General features: G+C 41.2%; 1 protein-coding gene across 6 annotated transcripts in view; it reads right to left on the bottom strand.

Moving 5' to 3' along the window:
• Positions 1-22,498, bottom strand: part of ADAM32 (ADAM metallopeptidase domain 32) — a 269,013-nt gene that overhangs the window by 20,765 nt on the left and 225,750 nt on the right. For all 6 annotated transcript variants that reach the window (XR_011647754.1, XR_009184075.2, XM_058290128.2 and 3 more), the window contains 2 exons: positions 9,479-9,517; positions 3,247-3,279 (listed from right to left, as the gene is read on the bottom strand). Coding sequence is in view for 4 of the 6 variants with exons in the window: in XM_058290128.2 (XP_058146111.1) it covers positions 3,247-3,279; positions 9,479-9,517 (72 nt within the window). In the remaining 2 variants the exon portion in view is untranslated. The remainder of the gene's footprint in view (positions 1-3,246; positions 3,280-9,478; positions 9,518-22,498) is intronic.

Here is a 22,498-nt window from a genome sequence, read left to right as displayed (position 1 = left end):
TTTTAAAGAGCTGTGAGAAAATGACAGTCAGAATTCTGTAAACTTATCATTCAAATATTAGTGAAAAGACATGTTCAGGCATTTTAACTTTCCTGAAACAACTAAAAGGTTGTGCTTCAATAAAAAGGAATGGAGCCCAGAATGAAAATATTGGATTCAAGATTTAATAGTGAACAAGACAACTGATAAATATGTTGTTGAACTCTACTAAGTTTTAATTTAAATAAAATACAACAGCAATAATAGTAACAGTGACTAATTAGAGGGGAGCAGGGTATCATGTAAGTAAAACTCTTTAAGAAGTTAAAGGCTAAATGACAATGATGTGGGAAATTCATAATTGGAGTTTTCTTCATGATCAGAGATGCAGTTAAATTGTCAAACAACCTTCTATTGTTTAGAATGAGACTAGAAATATTGATTGAATTAGACATTTAAAAATTAATTATACTAAGTCCATACTAATATATTCAATACTGTGATTCATCCCACCTCTCCGCATTCTTTGGCTTCAACAACCTCACCCACTGACTTTCTACCAGATGCAGATTACTCCACAGATAAGTAGCCAGAAAACTATAGTGGATGTTATGGCAGTAAAGCACAACAACAGTGGCAAGTGACAGTATTAAAATTTAAATGTTTTCCTAGTGCACACTAGCCAGTAGTCTAGACAACTGGATTAACATTCCAAATTATATTATTCCAATTTAAATGTACATCTTCCTATGGATGATGTGATCATTCCTTACTCAGTATAGGTAAATACCAATCCTAAGAGAGACAAACTATGTTATATAAAGTTTCATGATGAGGTCATGTAATGAGAGAGGAAGAAAAGGGAGAGTTACAACATTACAGAAATATGGATATGTGTATGTGTGTGTATGTGTGTACACATATGTGGGTTTTCTACATACCTTTCTGTTTTGGTGTGTTTGGCTGCCTGTGTCTATGTAGAGTTACATTCCCCCCTTATGTTTGTTTATTCCTCAGTCTTGAGGATTTGGGGATGGGGATGCCCACTCTGCTTCCAGTTGAGAGGGGACTTAGATGCCATAGGGAAAATGGGTGGCAGTGTCTTGCTTGCAGTTGTAGATACTCTGATTTTTGGGATGGGCTTTGTAGTTGTCCTGGGCAAGTCTGATGAACTGGAGAGTAGGTGTTGGTTGCAACTCTACTGAGAGTCAGGGTTCAATCAGCATGAGAATAGCCAGAATATTTAAGTCTCTGGGACATATATTTAATAGGAAAAGTGCTAATTCTAGGTTCAGATAAAAGGGGCATAAGAACCATGTATAGGAAATTATAAATGAATCCAAATTGGATACATTAGGGAATATCATATATTCCAAGGTAAGGCCCACTGACCAGTTGCTGAATTCCTGGGGTTGTCTACCTTCTCTATAGTGTCTAGGTATCTCTAGAGTCCTCAGGAACCCCTCTGCTTAAGGCACTGTTTATGTGGTAGCCAGTACTGAGAGTCTCCTAAGACATGCACAAGTGCAACTTCTGGAATGATCTCCCAACCCACTTAGAAATCTCTTAGTCATAAAAAATCATTTGGGGGAAACGGACTTTGGCCCAGTGGTTAGGGCGTCCGTCTACCGCATGGGAGGTCCGCGGTTCAAGCCCCGGGCCTCCTTGACCCGTGTGGAGCTGGCCCATGTGCAGTGCTGATGCGCGCAAGGAGTGCCGTGCCACACAGGGGTGTCCCCCGCGTAGGGGAGCCCCATGCGCAAGGAGTGTACCCGTAAGGAGAGCCGCCCAGCGCGAAGGAGGGAGCAGCCTGCCGAGGAATGGCGCTGCCCACACTTCCCGTGCCGCTGCAACAGCTGACAACAACAGAAGCGGACAAAGAAACAAGACGCAGCAAAGAGACACAGAAAACAGACAACCAGGAAAGGGGAAGGGAATTAAATAAATAAAAATAAATCTTTAAAAAAAAAAAAAATCATTTGTATTTAATATTCCCCCTTTGTGTCAAGGGCTTTTCCCAAAGCATCACTAGTTGGCACTTGGTAATAATACCTCAGTGCCAGAGAGGCTCATTCCCAGGAATCATGTCCCACACCAGGGGGAAGGTAGTGAGTTTCTATGCTGAGTCTAGCTTAGGGAGAGGCCATTTTTGAGCAACAAGGATATTTTCAGGAGGTTAACTCTTAGGCAACAGATTAGGTTAAAATCTTATAGTTCCTGAGGCCGTGGAAGTGTCCAAATCAAGGCATCATCAAGAGATGCTGTCTCATCAGATTTCAGCTATGGGCAATAAGGCACATGGCAGTAGCATCTAAAGATGATTTCTCTCCAAGTTCAGCTGTGGGTGATCAGACATATGGCTCATCTGTCCCCGTTCCTCTGGGCCTCTCTCTTTCATCCTCTCAGAGGCCTCTTTCTGTGCTTCTGTGCTCTGCTGATTCCAGCCTCTGGCCTCCGGAACCTCAGCCCCTCAGGGTTTCTCTGTCTCTGCAGCTTTTTTTCTGTGTCTGAGGCTTTTATCTCTCCATTTATAAAGGACTCCAGTAAAAGGATTAAGACCCATCCTGGGTTCTACAATCTAATTCCATGCCCTGAACTGATCTAAGAAAAAGTAATCTAGTCACAAGTTCCCTTAACTGATTCTAATCAGAAGGTTCCATCTACAGTGGGTTTACAGACACAGCAACGGGTTTGCTTTAAGAACAGGTCTTTCTTCAGTCCACAAAATACTCAAAACAAGCACATCCACCTTTTAGGGAATGGCAGGATACCTAGTTAAAACTGTTTTATAATACTAATAGGATATGGAAGATTTGGAATGTTTGTTCATTTATAATGCTTGTTATTCAGCAAATTCTCCCTAAGTCACCTAGGTAAGGATTCACTCAGTTGTTCATGAGCATACATATTGAGTTTCTAGTTGTGGAGTCTCCAAATAAAGAAGTAATGTTCCTCTTTCTGTATTCTAGGATAATGAATACAAAAAGACCCTGTTTCGGAGTTAGCTCCACATACATTTCACCAGACATTCATTCCTTTGTTTCTTAACAATTAACTCCCAGGACGCATTAACAAAACTTAGGGGAAAAGATTGATTTATTTAGATAAATACTAATTCCTAATTGGTAAATACTAATAGGTTGTTTTTCAGTGTAGTACGTTACCATTTGTGGCTGCTTTGTTAATATTTGGCAAGTAACAGTTGATTATCAATATGTTCATCTTAATTTTTAATACAGATTTTTTAAAATCTCCTAATTTACTTACCTACTAGTGAATGTTTGGCTGCTGCTTTCTGATCTGGAATTAAATGCAAATAATATTTCCAAGTTAATACATTAAAAACATACCTACTAAATGATTTAATGTCAGGTCATTTTATAACACTAATTATCATTAATGAATAATTTCAAAATATCACTAAATTAGGTTATGCAAATAAGTAATATTCTCATTTATCCATATGCCGTGACCACAAAAAGTATAAATTTCAAATCCTTAACTAGGGAGATAAGCCAGAAAACAGAGATTTGTTTTTTTCCTTATCACTTTCCAGCGTACAATATGAGTTTGATTTAAATGCCTGATTCTGGCCTTCAGATTCCAACTTAATATTTTATCCTTTGATAAATAAATGACTTCAGGTTTTGGTTTAAAACCGGCAGGTAATTTCCCCTTCCTACCGCACACATAGAGATAACACAAAATACAACCTGAAATTTAAAGGAAGAAAGGGACATCCCTTGATGCTAGTAAAAAGGAGGAAATCAAAAGTTCAAAAGGTTAATAGGAACTAAAACCTGAATGACTCAAGGGATACTGATTCACTTACACACATCAGCTTAAAAAGGGAGTTGAAACCTCCTAGGAATTTGGAACTGAGCTGCTTTCCTAAACCTGAGAGCCATGAATGGCCACAGTATGAAATGGAGAGAGTAAAGGCTGTGACCAATGGACTTTGAGATGCAGCAGGGAATCTGCCTCAAGACACAGTTATTCGAAGCACTTAAATTGGCTTGGGGACATGACATGGATGGTAAAACATCACATAGAGAAATAGTAACCTTAACCCAGCACCAAATGTAAGATCAGGACATCAATTAATGCTTCCCATGAAGTCTAGTAAAAATTCATTACTTAAGAGTGTAAAAACATATAGGGGCTTCTACAAAGCAGGATGTGCTGAATTCCATGAGGCAAACATTGCCATTATGAAAATTTACAAGAGCAGAAAAAAACACTAATAGGTAATTTCCACAACGAGAGCAAACAAAAAAATCCTCACACCAAGAATTATAGATAACAGACAAACTTCAGAAAAGAAAATGACAGAATCCATGAAAAAAGAAATGACAGGGTTGAAAATAAAAATTGCTGATTTTTAAATTGTTTAGGGAAATCACCCAGAATTCTAGTTAAACAGGAATATAATATATAAATACCAGTTAAGAAACGGAGGAATTTCAGGGAAAGATGATTTAGAAGTGGGAGAGTCAATATTTGAAGAGATATAGTCTAGGAATTTCCAAAAATTAAAGAAGGCGTGGGTCTTCATACTGAAAGAGACTACTACATACAGTTCATAATTTAAAAGAAAAAACTCTACTGAAATACATTATAATGAGATAACAAAACTCTAAGGAAAAGACAAAATCTTAGAGGTTGTGTTAGACAAAATTCTAAAGAGGCTCCTCTAAGATTCCTATCCCCTGATTATTCAAATACTAATCTAGCGCTGCTGTGGAGGGATTTTGCAGATGTAATTAAAGCTCCAATTCAAGTGACCTGAAAATTCGTAGATTGAGGGTGGGGGGAAGTTTGACTCAATCAGGTGAGTCCTTTAAAAGCAGAGTCCTCTTTCATTGTGGCAAAAAGGGACTTGAGAGAGATTCAGTTCTCTGGTGTGATGAAGACTCCACACCCTATCGTTGCTTTGAGGATAAAGGCAGGCTCATGAGGAGCAGTGTACAGTCTCTAGGAACAGAGTAGCTCTCAGCTGACAGCGAGCAAGGGGACAGGGACCTCAGACCCACAGCTGCAAGAATGACCTGGGAACTAGATTCTTTCCTGAGCCCAGACTGGCCAATACCTTGATATCAGCCTTGTGAGAACCCAGCCAAGTCCACCTGGATTTCTCACCTACAGAACTGCAACATAATAAATGGAGGTTGTTTTAAGTCACTAAATTTGTGGTAATTTGTCACTCAGCACTACAAATACAAGTGCTACTATACATAAAACTTGTGTTAAACACAAAGGAATAAATGAATTAACACACTAACAGAAGACTTCATCATCAGAATGTGCTACACTATACTGACATATCTTTGAACAGCTGAAGCAAAATAGCCCTCAATGTAGGAATCCATATCACATAAACCCATATTCAAGAGTGAAACTGAAATAAAGACACATATAGACAGATAAGATAAACTGATGGAAAATTCAAAACTATGTACTTCATCAAAGAAAAACTGAACTTAAAAGATAGAATGAAACTCACAAAAGTAATGAGCAAATAAAGGGGTAAATGTAATGAAATCCAGTATGTTTTGATTGAATATAATATTGATAATGAAAACAATGACTTATTTGGAGCAGGTTAAAAACCAGGGGTAGGGAAGCGGACTTGGCCCAGTGGTTAGGGCATCCGTCTACCACATGGGAGGTCTGTGGTTCAAACCCCAGGCCTCCTTGACCCGTGTGGAGCTGACCCAAGTACAGTGCTGATGCACGCAAGGAGTGCCATGCCACGCAGGGGTGTCCCTGCGTAGGGGAACCCCATGCACACGGAGTGCACCCCATAAGGAGAGCCACCCAGCGCAAAAGAAAGTTCAGCCTGCCCAGGAATGGCACCACCTACACAGAGAGCTGACACAACAAGATAATGCAACAAAAGAAACACAGATTCCCGTGCCGCTGACAACAACAGAAGCAGACAAAGAAGAACACGCAGCAAATAGACATAGAGAACAGACAACTGGGGTGGGGAGGGGGGGGAGGGGAGAGAAATAAAAATAAATAAATAAATAAATAAAATCTTAAAAAAAAAAACACCAGGGGTAACTAAAAGCAAATAATAATATGGAAGAATGAAGAAAAGAATATAGGGTTAAATAGGCTAAGATCCCTATGTTGTTACAACAATATTATAAGTACTTACTAAATCTAAAATTGCCAAATTACCTATGCATTTTAAATTAATAAGAAAATCACTGTAAGAATTTACAGTGAAATTACAGTGAAATTACAGGGTGGGTTGTACCATTGGGTAGAGACCCAAGAAGTGAGAGTTGGGGTGGACCCACATCCTGGGGAGGACTAATGCCATCAAATAGAGAGAACTGTATCTCTCGAGAGAAAGGGTGGCTCCCAGGGCATTAGGGCAGTTGAGCAAGTCAGGCCCTCAACACTGTTGCAAGTATCTCTGGACATGGCTCCCCGGGAAATGGAGATTGGCTGTCACTGTGGGCCCCAAGGGGAGGGGAAAATGGATGTTGAATGGATGGAACCAAGGTAAATGTGGGGGCAAGAGAGGAGTTTCATGAGAGTACACGAGGATGAATATAAAACATGTAATATTACACCAAAAACATATAAGGGACAACAGACTAATAATGTAAACCATAATGTAAAACATAGGATAACTAAAAAATTTAGAAAACTGCATATCCTAAAGTATGGACCACATTGTAAGCACAGATGTCACCTTGTTTGAAAGCTATTGTTTCGGAGTCTGTACATCAGTTTCAGTAAATATGATATGAATAAGTTAAAAGATTATCGCTGTGGAAGGGAGAAGGTTTTATGGTGGATGTGTGGGAGTACTGTATATTGTATATATGAATTACTGTGATCTAAGACTCTTGTGAAGAGAAGCTCAATAATTAGGAAAAAAGAAAAGAAAAAGATAGGATGTAGAAATTTTTCCAAATCAATATGTACTCTAGATCTAACCTTTAAACTCATCACTATATTCCATTTTACTAGTAAGGGAACCTGACATTATATCGGGATTCACTTTACAGGAAGTTTTGGATCACAGAGTGGTTCAACAATGGCAGTGGAGGAATACTGGTATGGGATGTTATTGACAGGCTATATATGGTTGACAGGGAGTTATACAGGGCATGTGTCCAGGGTGCATGGTAATGTTTAGATATACTCATAGTGGAAACAATTAAAAATAACAGCTGGGGGGTACTGGGTTCCTGGCCAGGGGGTCTCTGTTGTGGTCCCTAGGGGAGCAGTGGCAGTCCCCCAGGTGCAACGGAAGAACCAGGGAGGAATGAGGGTCCAACAGTGGACTCCTGATACTAATGACTATGCTGTGAGCCTATACGCCTGCAATAAGAAGAAGGCCTAGAGCAGCATTGTGCCTGGGAGTTTCCTCCTGACAGCCTTCATGTTACTCAAATGTGGCCAGTCTTGAAGCCAAACTCAGCATGTAGATGCAGTGCATTCCCCCCAGCGTGGGACATAACACCCAGAGATGAGCCTCCCTAGCACCGACGGATCACTACCAAATACCAGCTGAAGATGCAACTAGAAAATGACCTTGAATTAAAGGTTCAATGCAGATCAGCAGAATATCCCTGTCTACATATAATAACATGGCTTTAAAATGCTGTTTGACCTAATGTAAGGGGGAAATGGAAAGGAGAAATGAGTTTATATGGCTACGAGTCTCTAAAAAAGAGTCTGGAGGTTGTCAAAAGGATTGCCCTTATGCACACCTGAGCAGAGTCTCAGAGACAGATAAAGTAGATACAACCCCAGGTATTGGTTCTTTTGACAGATAAAGAGACCCACGGGTTCTATGGTCATGGCAGATGGGGTTCACTGCAATGTCAGATGGCCCTTCTTTGGAGCTGGTGTTTCTGCGTGATGGAACTGGACTCAGATGGGATCTCTTTTCACAAGACTTTCATGCTACTTTACTGGAATTGTAGTTGGTGTTGGGGTTTAAGATATATTTAGGGGATTTGAATCTCTGGACTGACAATATGATAGCCAGGCCCTGAGCCTCAACAGACTTCAGCTCCTACACTCTGATTTATTGGACTTACCCCACTCAGCTAACATGGAGTTGAAGAAGGTCAACCACCACACCATGGAGCCTAGAGTGCCTACAACTGAAAGCAGGAGGATTGCATCCAGTATCCTTGTGGAATCTAAGCCCCCACTTGATATAGATGTGCAATGGACACAACCAATCCAAGGTCCACAGAGAAAATGTGGCATTGGTGTGGGAAGGGTGGCCATGGTGGCTGCTGGGTGCGGGGAATGGGAGGAAGAGATGAGATGGGGAGGCGTTTTCGGGACTTGGAGTTGTCCTGGGTGGTGCTTCACGGACAATTACGGGACATTGTAGATCCCCCCAGGGCCCACTGGATGGAACGTGAGAGAGTGTGGGCTATGATGTGGACCATTGACTATGGGTTGCAGCAATGCCCAGAGATGTACTTACCAGGTGCAATGGATGTGTCATGATAATGGGAGAGAGTGTTGCTGTGGGGGGAGTGGGGGCGTGGGGGCAGTGGGGTTGAATGGGACTTCATATTTTTTGAATATGAATATAAATATAAATATATTTATAATATAATATATAAATATAAATATAAAAAATTTTTTAAAAAAGAATATAATTAGAATATATAATGACCAAATAAATAGAAGGAAAGAAAGAAACAATAATAGCACAATAAATACAATGGAATTCAAGAAAGTAGAAAAATAAAATATTGAAAAGTCGTGATAAGAAGAAAAGAATAAAAATGAAGTGGTAGAATTTAGTTTAAATATGGCAGTAAATACATTATAAGTATATAAGCATAATAAACTCAACCACTGAAAAACTCTGAATTTAAAAATTTTAAATTCAATTCGTAGGCTGTCTTTAAGAGATCAACTTAAAGTAAAAGACAACGTAAGAGGATGAAACAGTTATGTCTAACAAATAAAAATTTGGAATAGTAGTTATGAAACAGTAAGAATTCATAGCTAAGAAACATTGATAGGACAAAATTATATTTATTAATAATAAAATGAACAAAGTAATTAGTAGGACAAAAGTTAGTTCTCCCCAGACCATGATTATTATAGAAATCTATACGTCTAGATTCATGAACTCTCTGTTATGGAAATCTATCAAATTTCAGGCATTTGTTTATTTGTCTGTTTAAACAGTATATTAATACAATCAAAGTTGGGTAACTTAAAAGCACTATACATTCTTTTGCCTTACTAATTATATATATATATCCCTTATTGTATTTTATTCCTTGTTTCCCCAGAGCAGGCTTCTAACAAACATTAATTAAATGAAGAAAAGATTAATTTACTAGAAACCAAGCTACTAAATACTAACTCTGTTTTTCAGTGCATTCCTTTACTAATTGAGGCTGTTCAAACCATACTTAGGAATTAATTATGAATTATCAACTTGCTCGTTCTTGATTTCAACATGTATTTTTAAAACACATTCTAATTTACTTACCTGCTGGCATATGTGTGAGGGCTGCCTTCTGATCCAGATCTAAACAAAATTGAAAATAATGTTTCAAGTTACTACTTAAGAAAGGCTTGAATGCTTCGTGAAAGTCAGGCCATTTTTTATTAGCAACATGATCTCTGTCACCAGTAAAGAAAATAATGTCTAAATTTCACAGAATAAAAGGTATGCAAGTAAATAATATTCTTATCCACAAATAGTGCACATTTTAAATCTCACAGAGAGAAGAGTATAAGAAAGCACAGATTTGCTTTTTCCTTATCAGTTCTGAGCAAAGAATACAGATTTGATTCCGACCTTCAGATTCCAACTTAACATTTTTGTTTTTTCATTTTTAAATTTTATTAGAGAAGTCATGAGCTTACAAAAGAGTCATGCATAATGTGGGTAAGCTAGAACTGAATTCCTTAAGTAAACCTGGGAACTGCAAAAGGCCATGCCACCCATTAAACAGGAACAAAAAAAACCTACTCTGACCTGTGGCCTTTAGGATGCAGCAAGTAAACTGGCATATATATATTAGAAATAGGCATTATGGAGAGAATAGGAATCTCAAGTCTCCAAAAAGGGTAGGTCACACACTCCCACAACGTCTTGAACAACATGAATAGCAATTATTTAAAATAGTTTTGCTTTAGGAGAGGCAAAAATTAAACAAACCCATATGTATGTCTAAATGATACTGTGGCAATTTGATATTGTTTATGAATTTCAAAAATAGATATTGGATTATGCTGTAAACTAGTCTGTTCTGGGCATATTAGGTTATATTGGATTCAGAGATTTCACTTTTACTTGATTAAATAATGATTAAGGCTTTGACTGGGCCACGTTAATAGGACATTGCATCCTCTCCACCTTGGTGGGTGGGGACTCACAGAGAAAAGACAGAGAACAGAGTTTTAGTGCTGGAGCCCAGGAAGTAAGCACACAGAAGAGCAGAGAGAAGGCTCGATTAGACACGGTGGAGGCCCCAGGAAGAGACACAAGCCATTCGCCTGATAGTCTACAGCTGGCCTTGTGGAGATAGCAGAGCAGCTGAGCCCAGAAAGAGGCAAGCCCCAGGAACAGAGGAACCCAGGAAGCCTGAACCCTCACAGACATCGCAGCTATCTTGTTCCAACATGTGGCAACAGACTTTGGTGAGGGAGGTAACTTGCACTTTATAGCCTGTTAACTGTAAGCTTTTACCCCAAATAAATACCCTTTATAAAATCCAACTGATTTCTGGTATTTTGCATCAGTACCCCTTTGGCTAACTAATACAAATACAGAGCATACTGAATTCTCATGAGAAAATCATAGACACTGAAGATAAAATACTCTGTGATTACACGCTATGAAGGGTTCAGGTCAGCAGGCTCAGTAATAAAACCAATTAACACACCAAGAATTATAAATGATTTTTAAAAACTGTAACGGGGTATTTGGGGAATCTGCACTTCTTTATGTTTTCTATAGACCTACAACTTTTCTAATTTGAAAAAAATTAAGCATTTAATATAAGAATATTCTCTGTAGAAATAAAATCCAAAAGTCTAGAACAAGGCAGAGATAGAAGGAAAATTGGTGAAACGAGTAATCTGAGGAAAGGAAACAGAGTGTGAGATGCAGAGATTAAAAAGAATGCATGAAAGCACATTGACAAACCCTAAGGCAGACTACCAAATCTGCCCACGATGAGTTTAGAGACTGGATTTACCCTCCTGCCTGAAACAACTAAAACTTCAGACAAAGTATATGAAATAATGGTTTTTAGGCATTGGCTATCAGCACACAGGAGTGAACTCTGAGAGAGGGGAAATAAGCAAGGTGAGCCTTATGACTGATCCTTCTTCCTGCATGGAGAGAGACTTCAGCACAGTGAGGGGGGCTCAGGCAAAGCCCAGCAGTCTCCTGGGTGAGGTGATATAATTGGGAGACTAGAAAGGCCAAGGAAACTAGAGTTAGCAGGACAGAATATCAGGGAGGAAAGAGCTAAATAGAACTCCTGAGATTTGCAGAGGTCCCCCTTGAGTTTTCTGCAGTGCTGATCAGTGCATGTATGTGAGAAAACTACCAGAGCCAGACTAAAAAAGTATCTGAAATGAAGAAAGGGAACAATTTTTTTCATTCTCAGCCAGAGACAGGAATAGTTATTCACTTGAACTGAAATAGCTCATAATTCATGAGAAGTTGGGGAGAGTTACAATGAAGGGAACAAACTTAGTAGTGTTATCAGACTGTTCTGATTCTGCTTAACAAAGCTTAAAAGCAATGGTGTTAGAACAATTAGATATATAGAAAAAAAAATTATCTATACCTGTACAGACTTGATTCCAATTGTGTATAGACTCAAAAAAAATTCCAAAACTATAAAAATTTAAAAATAAAATGCAGGAAAAAATCTTCATGAAACTGGGTTAGGCAAATATTTCTTAGATAAAATACCAAAATCATGATCTACAACTTCTCTTTTGAAAGATTATTTAAAAAATGAAAATCCAGGTCTTAGAATGGAAGAACATATTTGTAAATCACACGTATGATTAAGGACTTGTACCCAGAATAAAGTATACTCTTAATGAAATAATAAGAAACCAACCCATTTGACAAGTATGTAAGCACATAACCTGAGTGTCCCAAGATACATGAGACACGCACTGGCAAAGCTGAAGGTAGAAATAGATGTCTCTACAATAATAGTTGAAGACTTCAATTCATCACTCTCAGTATTAGATAGAACATCTGGACAGAGGATAAGTAAAGAAACAAAGAGCTTGAATAATACGATAAATGAAGTAAAGCTAAGAGACATCTATAGTGCGTTGCACACCCAAATAGCAGGATACTTTCTTTTCCAGAGCTCATGGATCCTTCTCCATGACAGACCACAGGTTGGGTCACAAGACAACACTCAAAAAATTTTAAAAGATTGAAATTATACAAATCACTTTTTCTGATCATAACAGAACGAAACTGGAAATCAATAATGGATGGAAAAAGGGAAAATTCACAAATGTATGGAGATTAAACAACATACTCTTAAATAACCAGTGGGTCAAAGAAGAAACTGCAAGAGAATTCAGGAAATATCTTGAGATGGGTGAAAGTGAGAACACAACATAGTGAAACCTCTGGGGGCTCTCTCTGCCTAGAGGAACCGGCACCAAATCTTGGTGTGTATTTCCATCTTTCTCTCCCATCTCCCAGCAAGCTCTGTTCTCTTCCTCTATTTCCCAGTAAATTCTTACTGGCCTAACTAAACTGATGTATTCTTAAATTCTTTTATGCAACATAGCCAAGAACCTAGAGGAATCCAAGACTTCCAGCTTCATTTGGTAAGTGATAGCCAGCAGTTCTAGAGGTAGATATTCCTCTCTGACACCTGGCCAGGACTTGTGAGTCTAAACTTTTTATAGCCTGTCTGTGCCCTCTTTCAGTTCTGCCATTTTAAAGGGGTTTCTGGATAGGATCCTAAAGGACATCAACTGGGTCTGTCCAGAGTTCCAGCTCCCTCTCTGGAGGTGGTAGGAACAAGCCTCCATGCCATGTAGATCCAGGGAAGTTCTGGGTGGTGGGCGAAACCACCCTTGAGACCTGACTGGACATGTGGCCCAAGTGGAGCAGGAGTCTGCTGGAAGTTTACCAGGTCCTCTCTGTGAGTTCAGAATGGCTATCACCCACTGTATCATTTCCTTAGACCATTAGTTAACTCCTTTTAATTAAAAGTTCCTTTGGGAAGGCAGATGTGGGTCAACCAGAAGGGCATCCACCTACCATATGGGAGGTCCCGGGTTTGGGTCCTGGTGTCTCCTAACAAGCAGATGATGCACCCCACCACAACAAGAGCTAGACACCCATACCTGCCACAACGAGAGCTAGATGATGCACCCTGCAGCAATGAGCAGACACCTAAATGCAAATATGCCCCAAAGCCAGCAGATGACGCAGCCTGCTCTGGGAGTGGATGTGGCTCAGGCCATTGTGCATTTGCCTCTTGTGTGGGAGGTTCCAGGTTTGGTTCCCAATGCCTCCTGGAGAAGGTGAGCAAACAATGAGCAGACAGACAAGGGGTGGGGGATAAATTTAGATAAATAAATAGAGCAAAAATTTTAAAAAAGAAGTCCCTTTGATTTTCCAATACTGCTGTCCTCATTTTCGGTCCGTGAGAAACTTTAGAATGCCTTAGAAACTGAATATACACTTGTTAGTGTGGCATGAGACCCACCCTCAGTAGTGCCCTGAGGATTTGCTCTTCCTCCACCCTGGGAAAGGCCCTGAGAGTGTCAGCAAGGCATGGACAATTAGTCTCTAGTGTTTTTTAATGGGCTTTGAAGTCAGGTTTAACTACAGACCTTGGCCCCTGGGAGTGGCTATGGGGTGAGCTCATCATAGCCGGCTCCTAAGACTGCTGCAAAGCAGACCAAAGAAAGGTCCATCGCCAGCCCCTTTCCTAGGGTCAGCCCAGCCTGGGTGTTTATAGTCTAGAAACAAGACCCAGATGCTCCCAAGACCTCCAAGGCTCTGGGGATGCCCAGAGACAAAACCTCAATCCCCAAAACATGGGAAAAGTGAGCAGGGCTCCCCAATTTCCAAGACACTGGTTTGGCAAGCAATCTGTTCAGTCAGATCTAGCAGTGGGACACCCCCAGGCTGACCAACGCATTTTATCCTCCCCTAGGATAGAGGGTGGCTCTTCCAGCATTCCAGCAGACTCCCCATTGGGGTGCCTTCTCAGAAATTGGGGCAACCTGCCTACTGAGAGTCTAAAAAGAAAGAGGCTAATCTTTTCCTGCTACACCACATGGCCACAGTATGGCCAAGAATGGACAAGAGACCACGTGGCCATGTCTCTTTAAAGGGATGAGGAAACACACTTCATTTACTAAACCTCTCCTCTGTAGAATAAGGAACCATCGATTACTATGAAACGTTTCCAGGCTTTCCTAGCTCCCTGCCTATTTCCTTGCAACACTCTAATCCTTCCGATGAAAAAGGCTTGCAGGGTTTTACCCCTTGCAGGAAGTAACTAATGGGATGCAGCCCACTTCATGTCTCATCAGGGGCAGAGCTTCTCTGGACCCCTTAGCTCTATACTTACAGCTTCCCAGGGATTTTCCTGGAGGAACTAAGCTGGAGGGTCCTGCATGAAGTTTCTGCTGTGGACAGACACTGAGAGATTTGCATCTAGATGATTCTAAAGTCAGGTCTTTCCATAAGCTAAACTAAGTGTACAAAATTCTCTCTTCTGTTCTCATCTGTGCTTGCTTTAAATTTAAATTTGTTAGTCTGCTTATACCTAGGAAGTCATAAATCAAATTTGGGGTTTGCCTATTACAAATTGGATGTCAGTGAAAGGTAACCTAAAAGTGAGTCTTTAATTGTCAATACTATCTTACAGTTTAATTTGATGTATAATTCACAAGTGGAAATAATTCAGCTGCTGAAAAAAAGCAGAAAAACTCAGCAAAGTTGTTACTAATAAAATTGTTTTAGTTGCTTTGTTAATCAACAGAAGTACCCAAGTTCCCTAAAATTAACCAATGGAATAAAAGAATTCAAGGAAGAATGCCATTTCCCGTCAACTTTGGGAGGATGCAGCCTCTAAAAGCACCTGGTCTTTCTCACTCTCGTGGTCCAGTATGTCATGGCTGGCCCCCTTTTGGGGCCTGCCTACCACCATCTTCTTTCCTTTTAATAGGACCATGTATCTTCAAAATTTCTAATTAAGTTTATTTCTTACAGAATTAACATCTTATTAGTCATGTGAGGATTTTATCCAGTTTCAACCAGGATGCCAGACCTGTCTTATCTCAACCTCAATATAATAGCCAGAGAAGTTTATGCCAGGTAGGGACTACTGCCCTAAGCAGTAGGAAGTAACTACAGAGGAATGACCATCATCCCTCAGCACCCTCTTAAGAATAAGGGTGTGAACTCTCTGAGAGGGAAGTTGAGGCAGGTTACTACAGGGAAACAATGAGAAGATGAGCCAAAACATGGCCATTGGACAGCATGGCTGACAGACAACATGTCTGCAAGATCCTGCCAAGACCTTGACCTTGACCTTGAGGTTCCAGTTAAGACTCTTTCTGGGGCCAAGGGGAGGCCCCGGATACACCAAATGTGCCTCACTATTGGCACCCACCATTGGTGGGGTAACCAGTAATAGCTGGGGTCCCTTCCCTTAGCATTAGCAAGGGGAGGAATAATTAATAGCTTAAAAGGTGAGCCCACAAGCCAAAATCCACTCTCTCTGCCTACAGAAACGCACATCAAATTTCAGTGCGTAGTTCTGTCCTTCTATTCCATCTCTCAGCAAGCTCTGTTCCTTTCCCCCATTTCCCAAAAAAAAATTCTTACTGGCTGTAGTAGTTTGGCATTGTTTGTGAATTACAAAACTAGATATTGGATTATGTTTGTAAACTGTTCTGATCCTCTGGATGTGATTAAATTAAGATTAGGACTTTGATTGGGCCACATCAGTAGGATATTGAGTTCCCATCCCCTTGGTGGGCAGAAACTCACAGAGAAACCACCCTGCAGAGAAGGGAGGTTGGAGTTTTTGAGCTGGAGCCCAGGGAAGTAAACACACAGAGAAGCAGATACATGAGGATGCAGAGAAGTCTCCTTTAAACACAGGCAGAGGCCTCAGGAAGAGAGATGAGCCATTCACCCGATAGTCTACAGCTGGCTTTGTAGAGGAAGCAGAGCAGCTGAGCCCAGAGAGAAACAAGCCCTGGGAAGAGAAAAACCCAGGAAGCCTGAACCCTTGCAGACACTAGCAGCCATCTTGCTCCGAAAGGTGGCAACAAACTTTGGTGAGGCTGTATGGCCTGGTAATTGTAAGTTTCTACCCCAAATAACTACCAAATAACTTATAAAAGCCAACAGATTTCTGGTACTTTGCATCAGCACCCCTTTTGGCTGACTAATACAAATGGTATGCCAAAAAACTAAACCATATAGACAAGATGGAAAAATTCCTAGAAACACACAAACCACCTACACTGACCCTGGAAGAAAGAGAAGACCTCAACAAACCAATCACAAGTGAAGAGATTGAAACAGCCATCAAAACCCTCCCAAGCTGCATAGACACATCTAGAGTTTGCACCCTTTAGATGTCATTAACTACTCCTGTGAGAAAACAAAGTCAAAGAAAGCTTCAGATTGTAAGTACATATGTTCAGTTCTGAGTAGCAGAAGTAACTATTCATAGTGACTCCCACGAGCTGCTTTGAACCGCTGTGGCCCTGATGTAGATTTAAGTCACACTAGACTACAGAGGGGTCTAAGCCTGTAATTCTAGATCATGCATCAAACTGATTTTTTTTTCCAGTTCATTCCCAAACTTTCAGACTTCGTTACTGTACTGCTACCTCGAATCTCAGGCCTTAGTTTTGCGAAAAGCACCAGTCAGCACTCAAACTGTCTGCTGTACACGCACCAGAAATCGCGCCCAAGGCTTTCCAGAGCCATGCCACCCTCCGCGGCCGGGACGCTGCATCGCTCGCTCTACCAGGGCTTCACCATCGAAAAAACTGTCTTTTCTCCCTCCTGACTTTGACCCAGATATGACCCTGGAGCTACAGGGCTCCTATCTTTTGGGTTTGGCCTCAGCGTTGTATTGGGAGAAATGAGCGTGAAGGAAACACCTAAGGAAGGGTTCCTCTGCCCTGTCCCCGGTGCAGACAGCTGTTTCTCCAGGACGGCGGCAGACGTGGCGCGGAGCCCCGTGGAGCCTGCCGTCGTCTAGGTCCAGCTTCCGCAGCACTCCCAGGAGGCGCGCAGCCCTCCCCCGCCCTCGGGCAGGCTGCCCACGAAACCTGCGCGGCGTCTGCTCGGCCACGCTGGAGGCGGAACGCCGCCCCCACTCGCTGCCCCGGGCCTGGCCTTGTCACCTGAGCCCAGCTGGCCACGTTCATCGCGCCCCCCCACGTGTGTATGCTCAGTGCTTGAATTATCAGTTCAGCTGTGACCACAGACCAAACTTCCTCCCAGGACGCGGGAGCAGGCAGCGAGGAGGAGCCCGGGGCTGAGAGTGCGCAGCCAGGGCCTGGCCGGCCTCGCTCGCGGGCCCTGCCAGCATTTCTAAGGTCTAATCCGACTGACGGTGGCCCCCAGACAAGCAAGTGTCTCCAGGGCCCCCGTGTGCCTGACCAGTTTATCGTGGTGCAAAATTAAGTCAAAATAGTAGTTATTTATAGACGCGGCAGCATTTAATGCCTCAGGAAAGCAAAGTATATTTTTCAAGTTATAGACATATATCTGCATTTATCTGCACAGATGTGCTTGCTGAGAAGTTAGGTCTGTGACGAGCCAGAAACCACAACTTGAGTTCTCATTTTTTTAGAAAATATTTCTATTTACAGTAAATGTAGTTAATGTATATATAATGTACATATCTTGATTTCTAGAATGTTAGTGTATATGCTCCCACAACTTGTATGAATATTCTGTATCTATTTTGTTGTAAAGTGAAGAGTTAGTAAAATTGAAGGGTTTTTGGCTGTAAAAGCTTTCTTGCTTATGCAATAAAAACCAAATTATTGTTAAAAAACAACAACAACAACAAAAAAACTTCCCTAAGATGAAACCCTGGACCAGATGATGTCACAGATGAATTCTGCCAATCATTCAAACATGATCTAGTCTTGCTCAAGCTCTTCCAAAAAGTTGAAAAGGAAAGAATGTACCAAACTCGCTCTATGAAGCCAATATGACCCTAACACCAAAACCAGAAAGATACTATGAAAAAGAAATATACAGACCAATAACCCTAATGAATATAGATGCAAAAATCCTAAATAAAATATTTGCAAACCATATCCAAAAGCACATTAAAAGAATTATACACCAAGATCAAGTGGGTTTTATTCCAGGTATGCAAAGGGGGGGGGGGGGGTGGGGTGGTGGTGGCATTCAACACATTGATAAATTGAAGAAGAAAAAATCACATGATCCTCTTGATTAATGCAAAAAAGGCATTTGACAAAATACAGCACACTTTCTTGATAAAAAACACTCCAAAATATAGGATTAGAAGGAAACTTTCACAAAATGGTAAAGTGCACATATAAAAAACCTATAGCACAATGCTACTCTAGGCCTTCTTCTTATTGCAGGTGTATAGGCTCAAAAGTGTAGCCATTAGTATCAAGAGCCCACTGTTTCCTCCTGACAGCCTTCATGTTACTCAAATGTGGCCACTCTCACAGCCAAACTCAGTGTGTAGATGTGATGCATTCCCCCCAGCATGGGACACGACACCCGGGGATGAGCCTCCCTGGCACCGACGGATCACTACCACATACCAGCTGAAGAAGCAACTAGAAAATGACCTTGAATTAAAGATTCAATGCGGAACAGCAGAATATACCTGTCTACATATAATAACATGACTTCGGGAAGCAGTTTGACCTAATGTAAGGGGGAAATGGAAAGGAGAAATGAGATTATAAGGCTGTGAGTCTCTAAAAAAGAGTCTGGAGGTTGTCAGAAGAATACCCCTATGTACAACTGAACAGAGTCTAAGAGACAGATAAGGTAGATACAACCCCAGGTATTGGTTCTTTTGAGGGATAAAGAGACCCACGGGTTCCATGGTCATGGCAGAAGGGGTTCACTGCCATGACAGATGGCCCTTCTTTGGAGCTGGTGTTTCTGCGTGATGGAATTGGACTCAGAGGGGATCTCTTTTCACAAGACTTGCATGCTACTTTATTGGAATTGTAGTTGGTGCTGGGTTTAAGATATATGTAGGGGATTTGAATCTCTGGACTGATAATATGACACCCAGGCCCAGAGCCTCAACAGACTTCAGCTCCTACACTTTGATTTATTGGACTTACTCCACTCAGCTAACATGGAGTTGAAGAAGGTCAACCACCACAACATGGAGCCTAGAGTGTCTACAACTAGAAGCAGGAGGAGTGCATCCAGTACCCATGTGGAATCTAAGCCCTCACTTGACATAGGTGTGCAATGGACACAACCAATCCAATGTCCACAGAGAAAATGTGGAATGGGTGTGGGAACGGTAGCCATGGGGGCTGCTGGGTGTGGGGAACGGGAGGAAGAGATGAGATGTGGAGGCGTTTTCGGGACGTGGAGTTGTCCTGGATAGTGCTTCACGGACAATTACGGGACACTGTAGATCCCCCCAGGGCCCACTGGATGGAACGTGAGAGAGTCTGGGCTATGATGTGGACCATTGACTATGGGGTGCAGTGATACTCAGAGATGAACTTATCAGGTGCAATGGATGTGTCATGATGATGGGAGAGAGTGTTGCTGTGGGGGGAGTGGGGGGCGGGGGCAGTGGGGTTGAATGGGACCTCATATATTTTTTTAATGTAATAATGTAATAAATAATTAAAAAAAAAAAACCTATAGCAATGATGAAAGATGAAATCTTTCCTGCTGAGATCAGGAACAGGCCACGATGCCCACTGTCACCACTGTTAATCAATATTATGCTAGAAGTTCTAGCTAGAGCAATTAGGCTAGTCAAAGAAATAAAAGGCATCCAACTAGGAAAGGAAGAAGTAAAACTTTCACTATTCACTGATGATATGATCCTATATCTAGAAAATTCTGAGAAATTAATGATGCTACTAGAACTAATAGACAAGTTCAGCAAAGTGGCAGGATACAAGATTAACACACACAAAAAATCAATAGCGTTTCTATACACTATTGATGTGCAATCTGAGGAAGAAATCAGAAAAAAAATTCCATTTATTATTGTGACTAACAGAATCAAAAATTTAGGAATAAACTTAACCAAGGACATAAAGGACCTATATTCAGAAAACTACAAAACATTGCTAAAGGAAACAGAAGAAGACTTAAATAAATGGAAGATATTCCTTGTTCAAGGAATGGAATGGAAAACTAAATATTGTTAAGATGTCAATTCTTCCCAAACTGATTTTCAGATTCAAAGCAATCCCAATAAAAATCTCAATAGCCTTTATTGAAGAAATGGAAAAGCCAAATATCAAACTTATTTGGAAGGATAAGGGGCACTGAATAGCCAAAAAATCTTTAAAAAGAACAAATTTGGAGGACTCTTACTTCCTGACTTCAACACATATTATTTAGCTACAGTGGTAAAACAGCATGGTACTGGCATAAAGACAGACAGACTGACCAACGGAACCAAATGAAGAACTCAGAAATAGACCTTCACATCTATGGCAAGTGATCTTTGACAAGGCTATCAAACCCTCCCAGCTTGGCCAGAACAGTCTATTCAACAAATGGTGCTGAGAGAACTGGATAGCCATATCCAAAAGAAAAAGGACCCCTATCTCACACCTTACACAAATTGTAGCTCGAAATGGATCAAGGGCCTAAATATAAAAATGACAACCATAAAATTCCTAGAAGAAAATGTAGGAAAACATCTTCAGAATCTTGTGGTAGATGGTAGTTTCTTAAACCTTGCACCCAAAGCACAAGGAACAAAAGAAAAAAATAGATAAGTGTGACCTCCTCAAAATTAAACACTTTTGCACTTAAAAGGAATTTGTCAAAAGGGTGAAAAGGCAGCCAACAGTGTGAGAAAATATTTGACAATCATATCCAGTAAGGGCTTAATATCCATGATATGTAAAGAGATGCTACAACCCAATAATAAAAAGACAAAAAATCCAATTTAAAAATGGCAAAAGAGGATGGCAGACTTGGCCCAGTGGTTAGGGCGTCCGCCAACCACATGGGAGGTCTGCGGTTCAAACCCCGGGCCTCCTTGACCCATGTGGAGCTGGCCCATGCACAGTGCTGATGCGCGCAAGGAGTGCCCTGCCACCCAGGGGTGTCCCCGCATAGGGGATCCCCACGCACAAGGAGCACGCCCCGTGAGGAGAGCCGCCCAGCGCGAAAGAAAATGCAGCCTGCCCAGGAATGGCGCCTCACACACGGAGAGCTGACACAACAAGATGACGCAACAAAAAGAGACGCAGATTCCTGTGCCGCTGACAACAACAGAAGCAGACAAAGAAGACGACGCAGCAAATAGACACAGAGAACAGACAACTGGGGGGGGGGGGAGAAGGGGAGATAAATAAATAGATCAATAAATCTTTAAAAATAAAAAATAAAACAAATAACTAAAAATGGCAAAAGAGGGAAGTGGGTGTGGTTCAAGCAATTGGGCTCCCACCTACCATATAGGAGGTCCAGACTTCAATGCCCAGGGCCTCCTGGTGAAGACAAGCTGGCGCACATGGTGTGCTGGCCCATATAGAGTACCACCCGCACAGGAGTGCTGCCACATGCAGGAGTGCTGGCCCACACAGAGAGCTGGTGCAGCAAGATGACACAACAGAAAGAGACAGAGGAAGGATAAGAGACACAGCAGATCAGGGAGCTGAGGTGGCTCAAGAGTATGATCCCTCTTTCCCACTCTGGAAGGTCCAGGATTGGTTCCCAAAGCCAACTAATGAGAATACAAGCAGACACAGAAGAACACACAGCGAAAGGACACAGAGAACAGACAAGGGGGGCGTGGGACGGGAGAAATAAACAAAATTTTTTTAAAAGGCAAAAGACTTGAAAAGACAATTGTCCAAAGAAATACAAATGGTGAAAAAAACACATAAAAAAATGTTCAACATCTCTACTGATCAGGGAAATGCAAATCAAAACTACAATGAGATATCATTTCATACCTATTAGACTCGCCACTATTAAAAAGTTGGAAAACTGTAAGTGTTGGAGAGGATGTGGAGAGACAGGAACACTTATTCACTGGTAGTGGGAATATAGAATGGTACAGCCACTGTGGAGGACTGTTTCGCAGCTCCTAAAAGAGTTGAATATAGACTTGTCGTGGAACCCAGCAATACCATTGCCAGGTATATACCCAGGAGAACTGAGAGCAATGACATGAACAGACATCTGCACATCAGTGTTCATAGCAGCATTATTCACGATTGCCAAATTTGGAAACAACCCAGGTATCCATCAACTGATAAATGATTAAACAAATTGTGTATACACATGATGGAATAT

The sequence above is a fragment of the Dasypus novemcinctus genome, chromosome 29, assembly GCF_030445035.2.
Source record: "Dasypus novemcinctus isolate mDasNov1 chromosome 29, mDasNov1.1.hap2, whole genome shotgun sequence".
In the NCBI taxonomy this organism is placed as follows: domain Eukaryota; kingdom Metazoa; phylum Chordata; class Mammalia; order Cingulata; family Dasypodidae; genus Dasypus; species Dasypus novemcinctus.
This window is presented reverse-complemented; position numbering and strand designations above follow the sequence as displayed.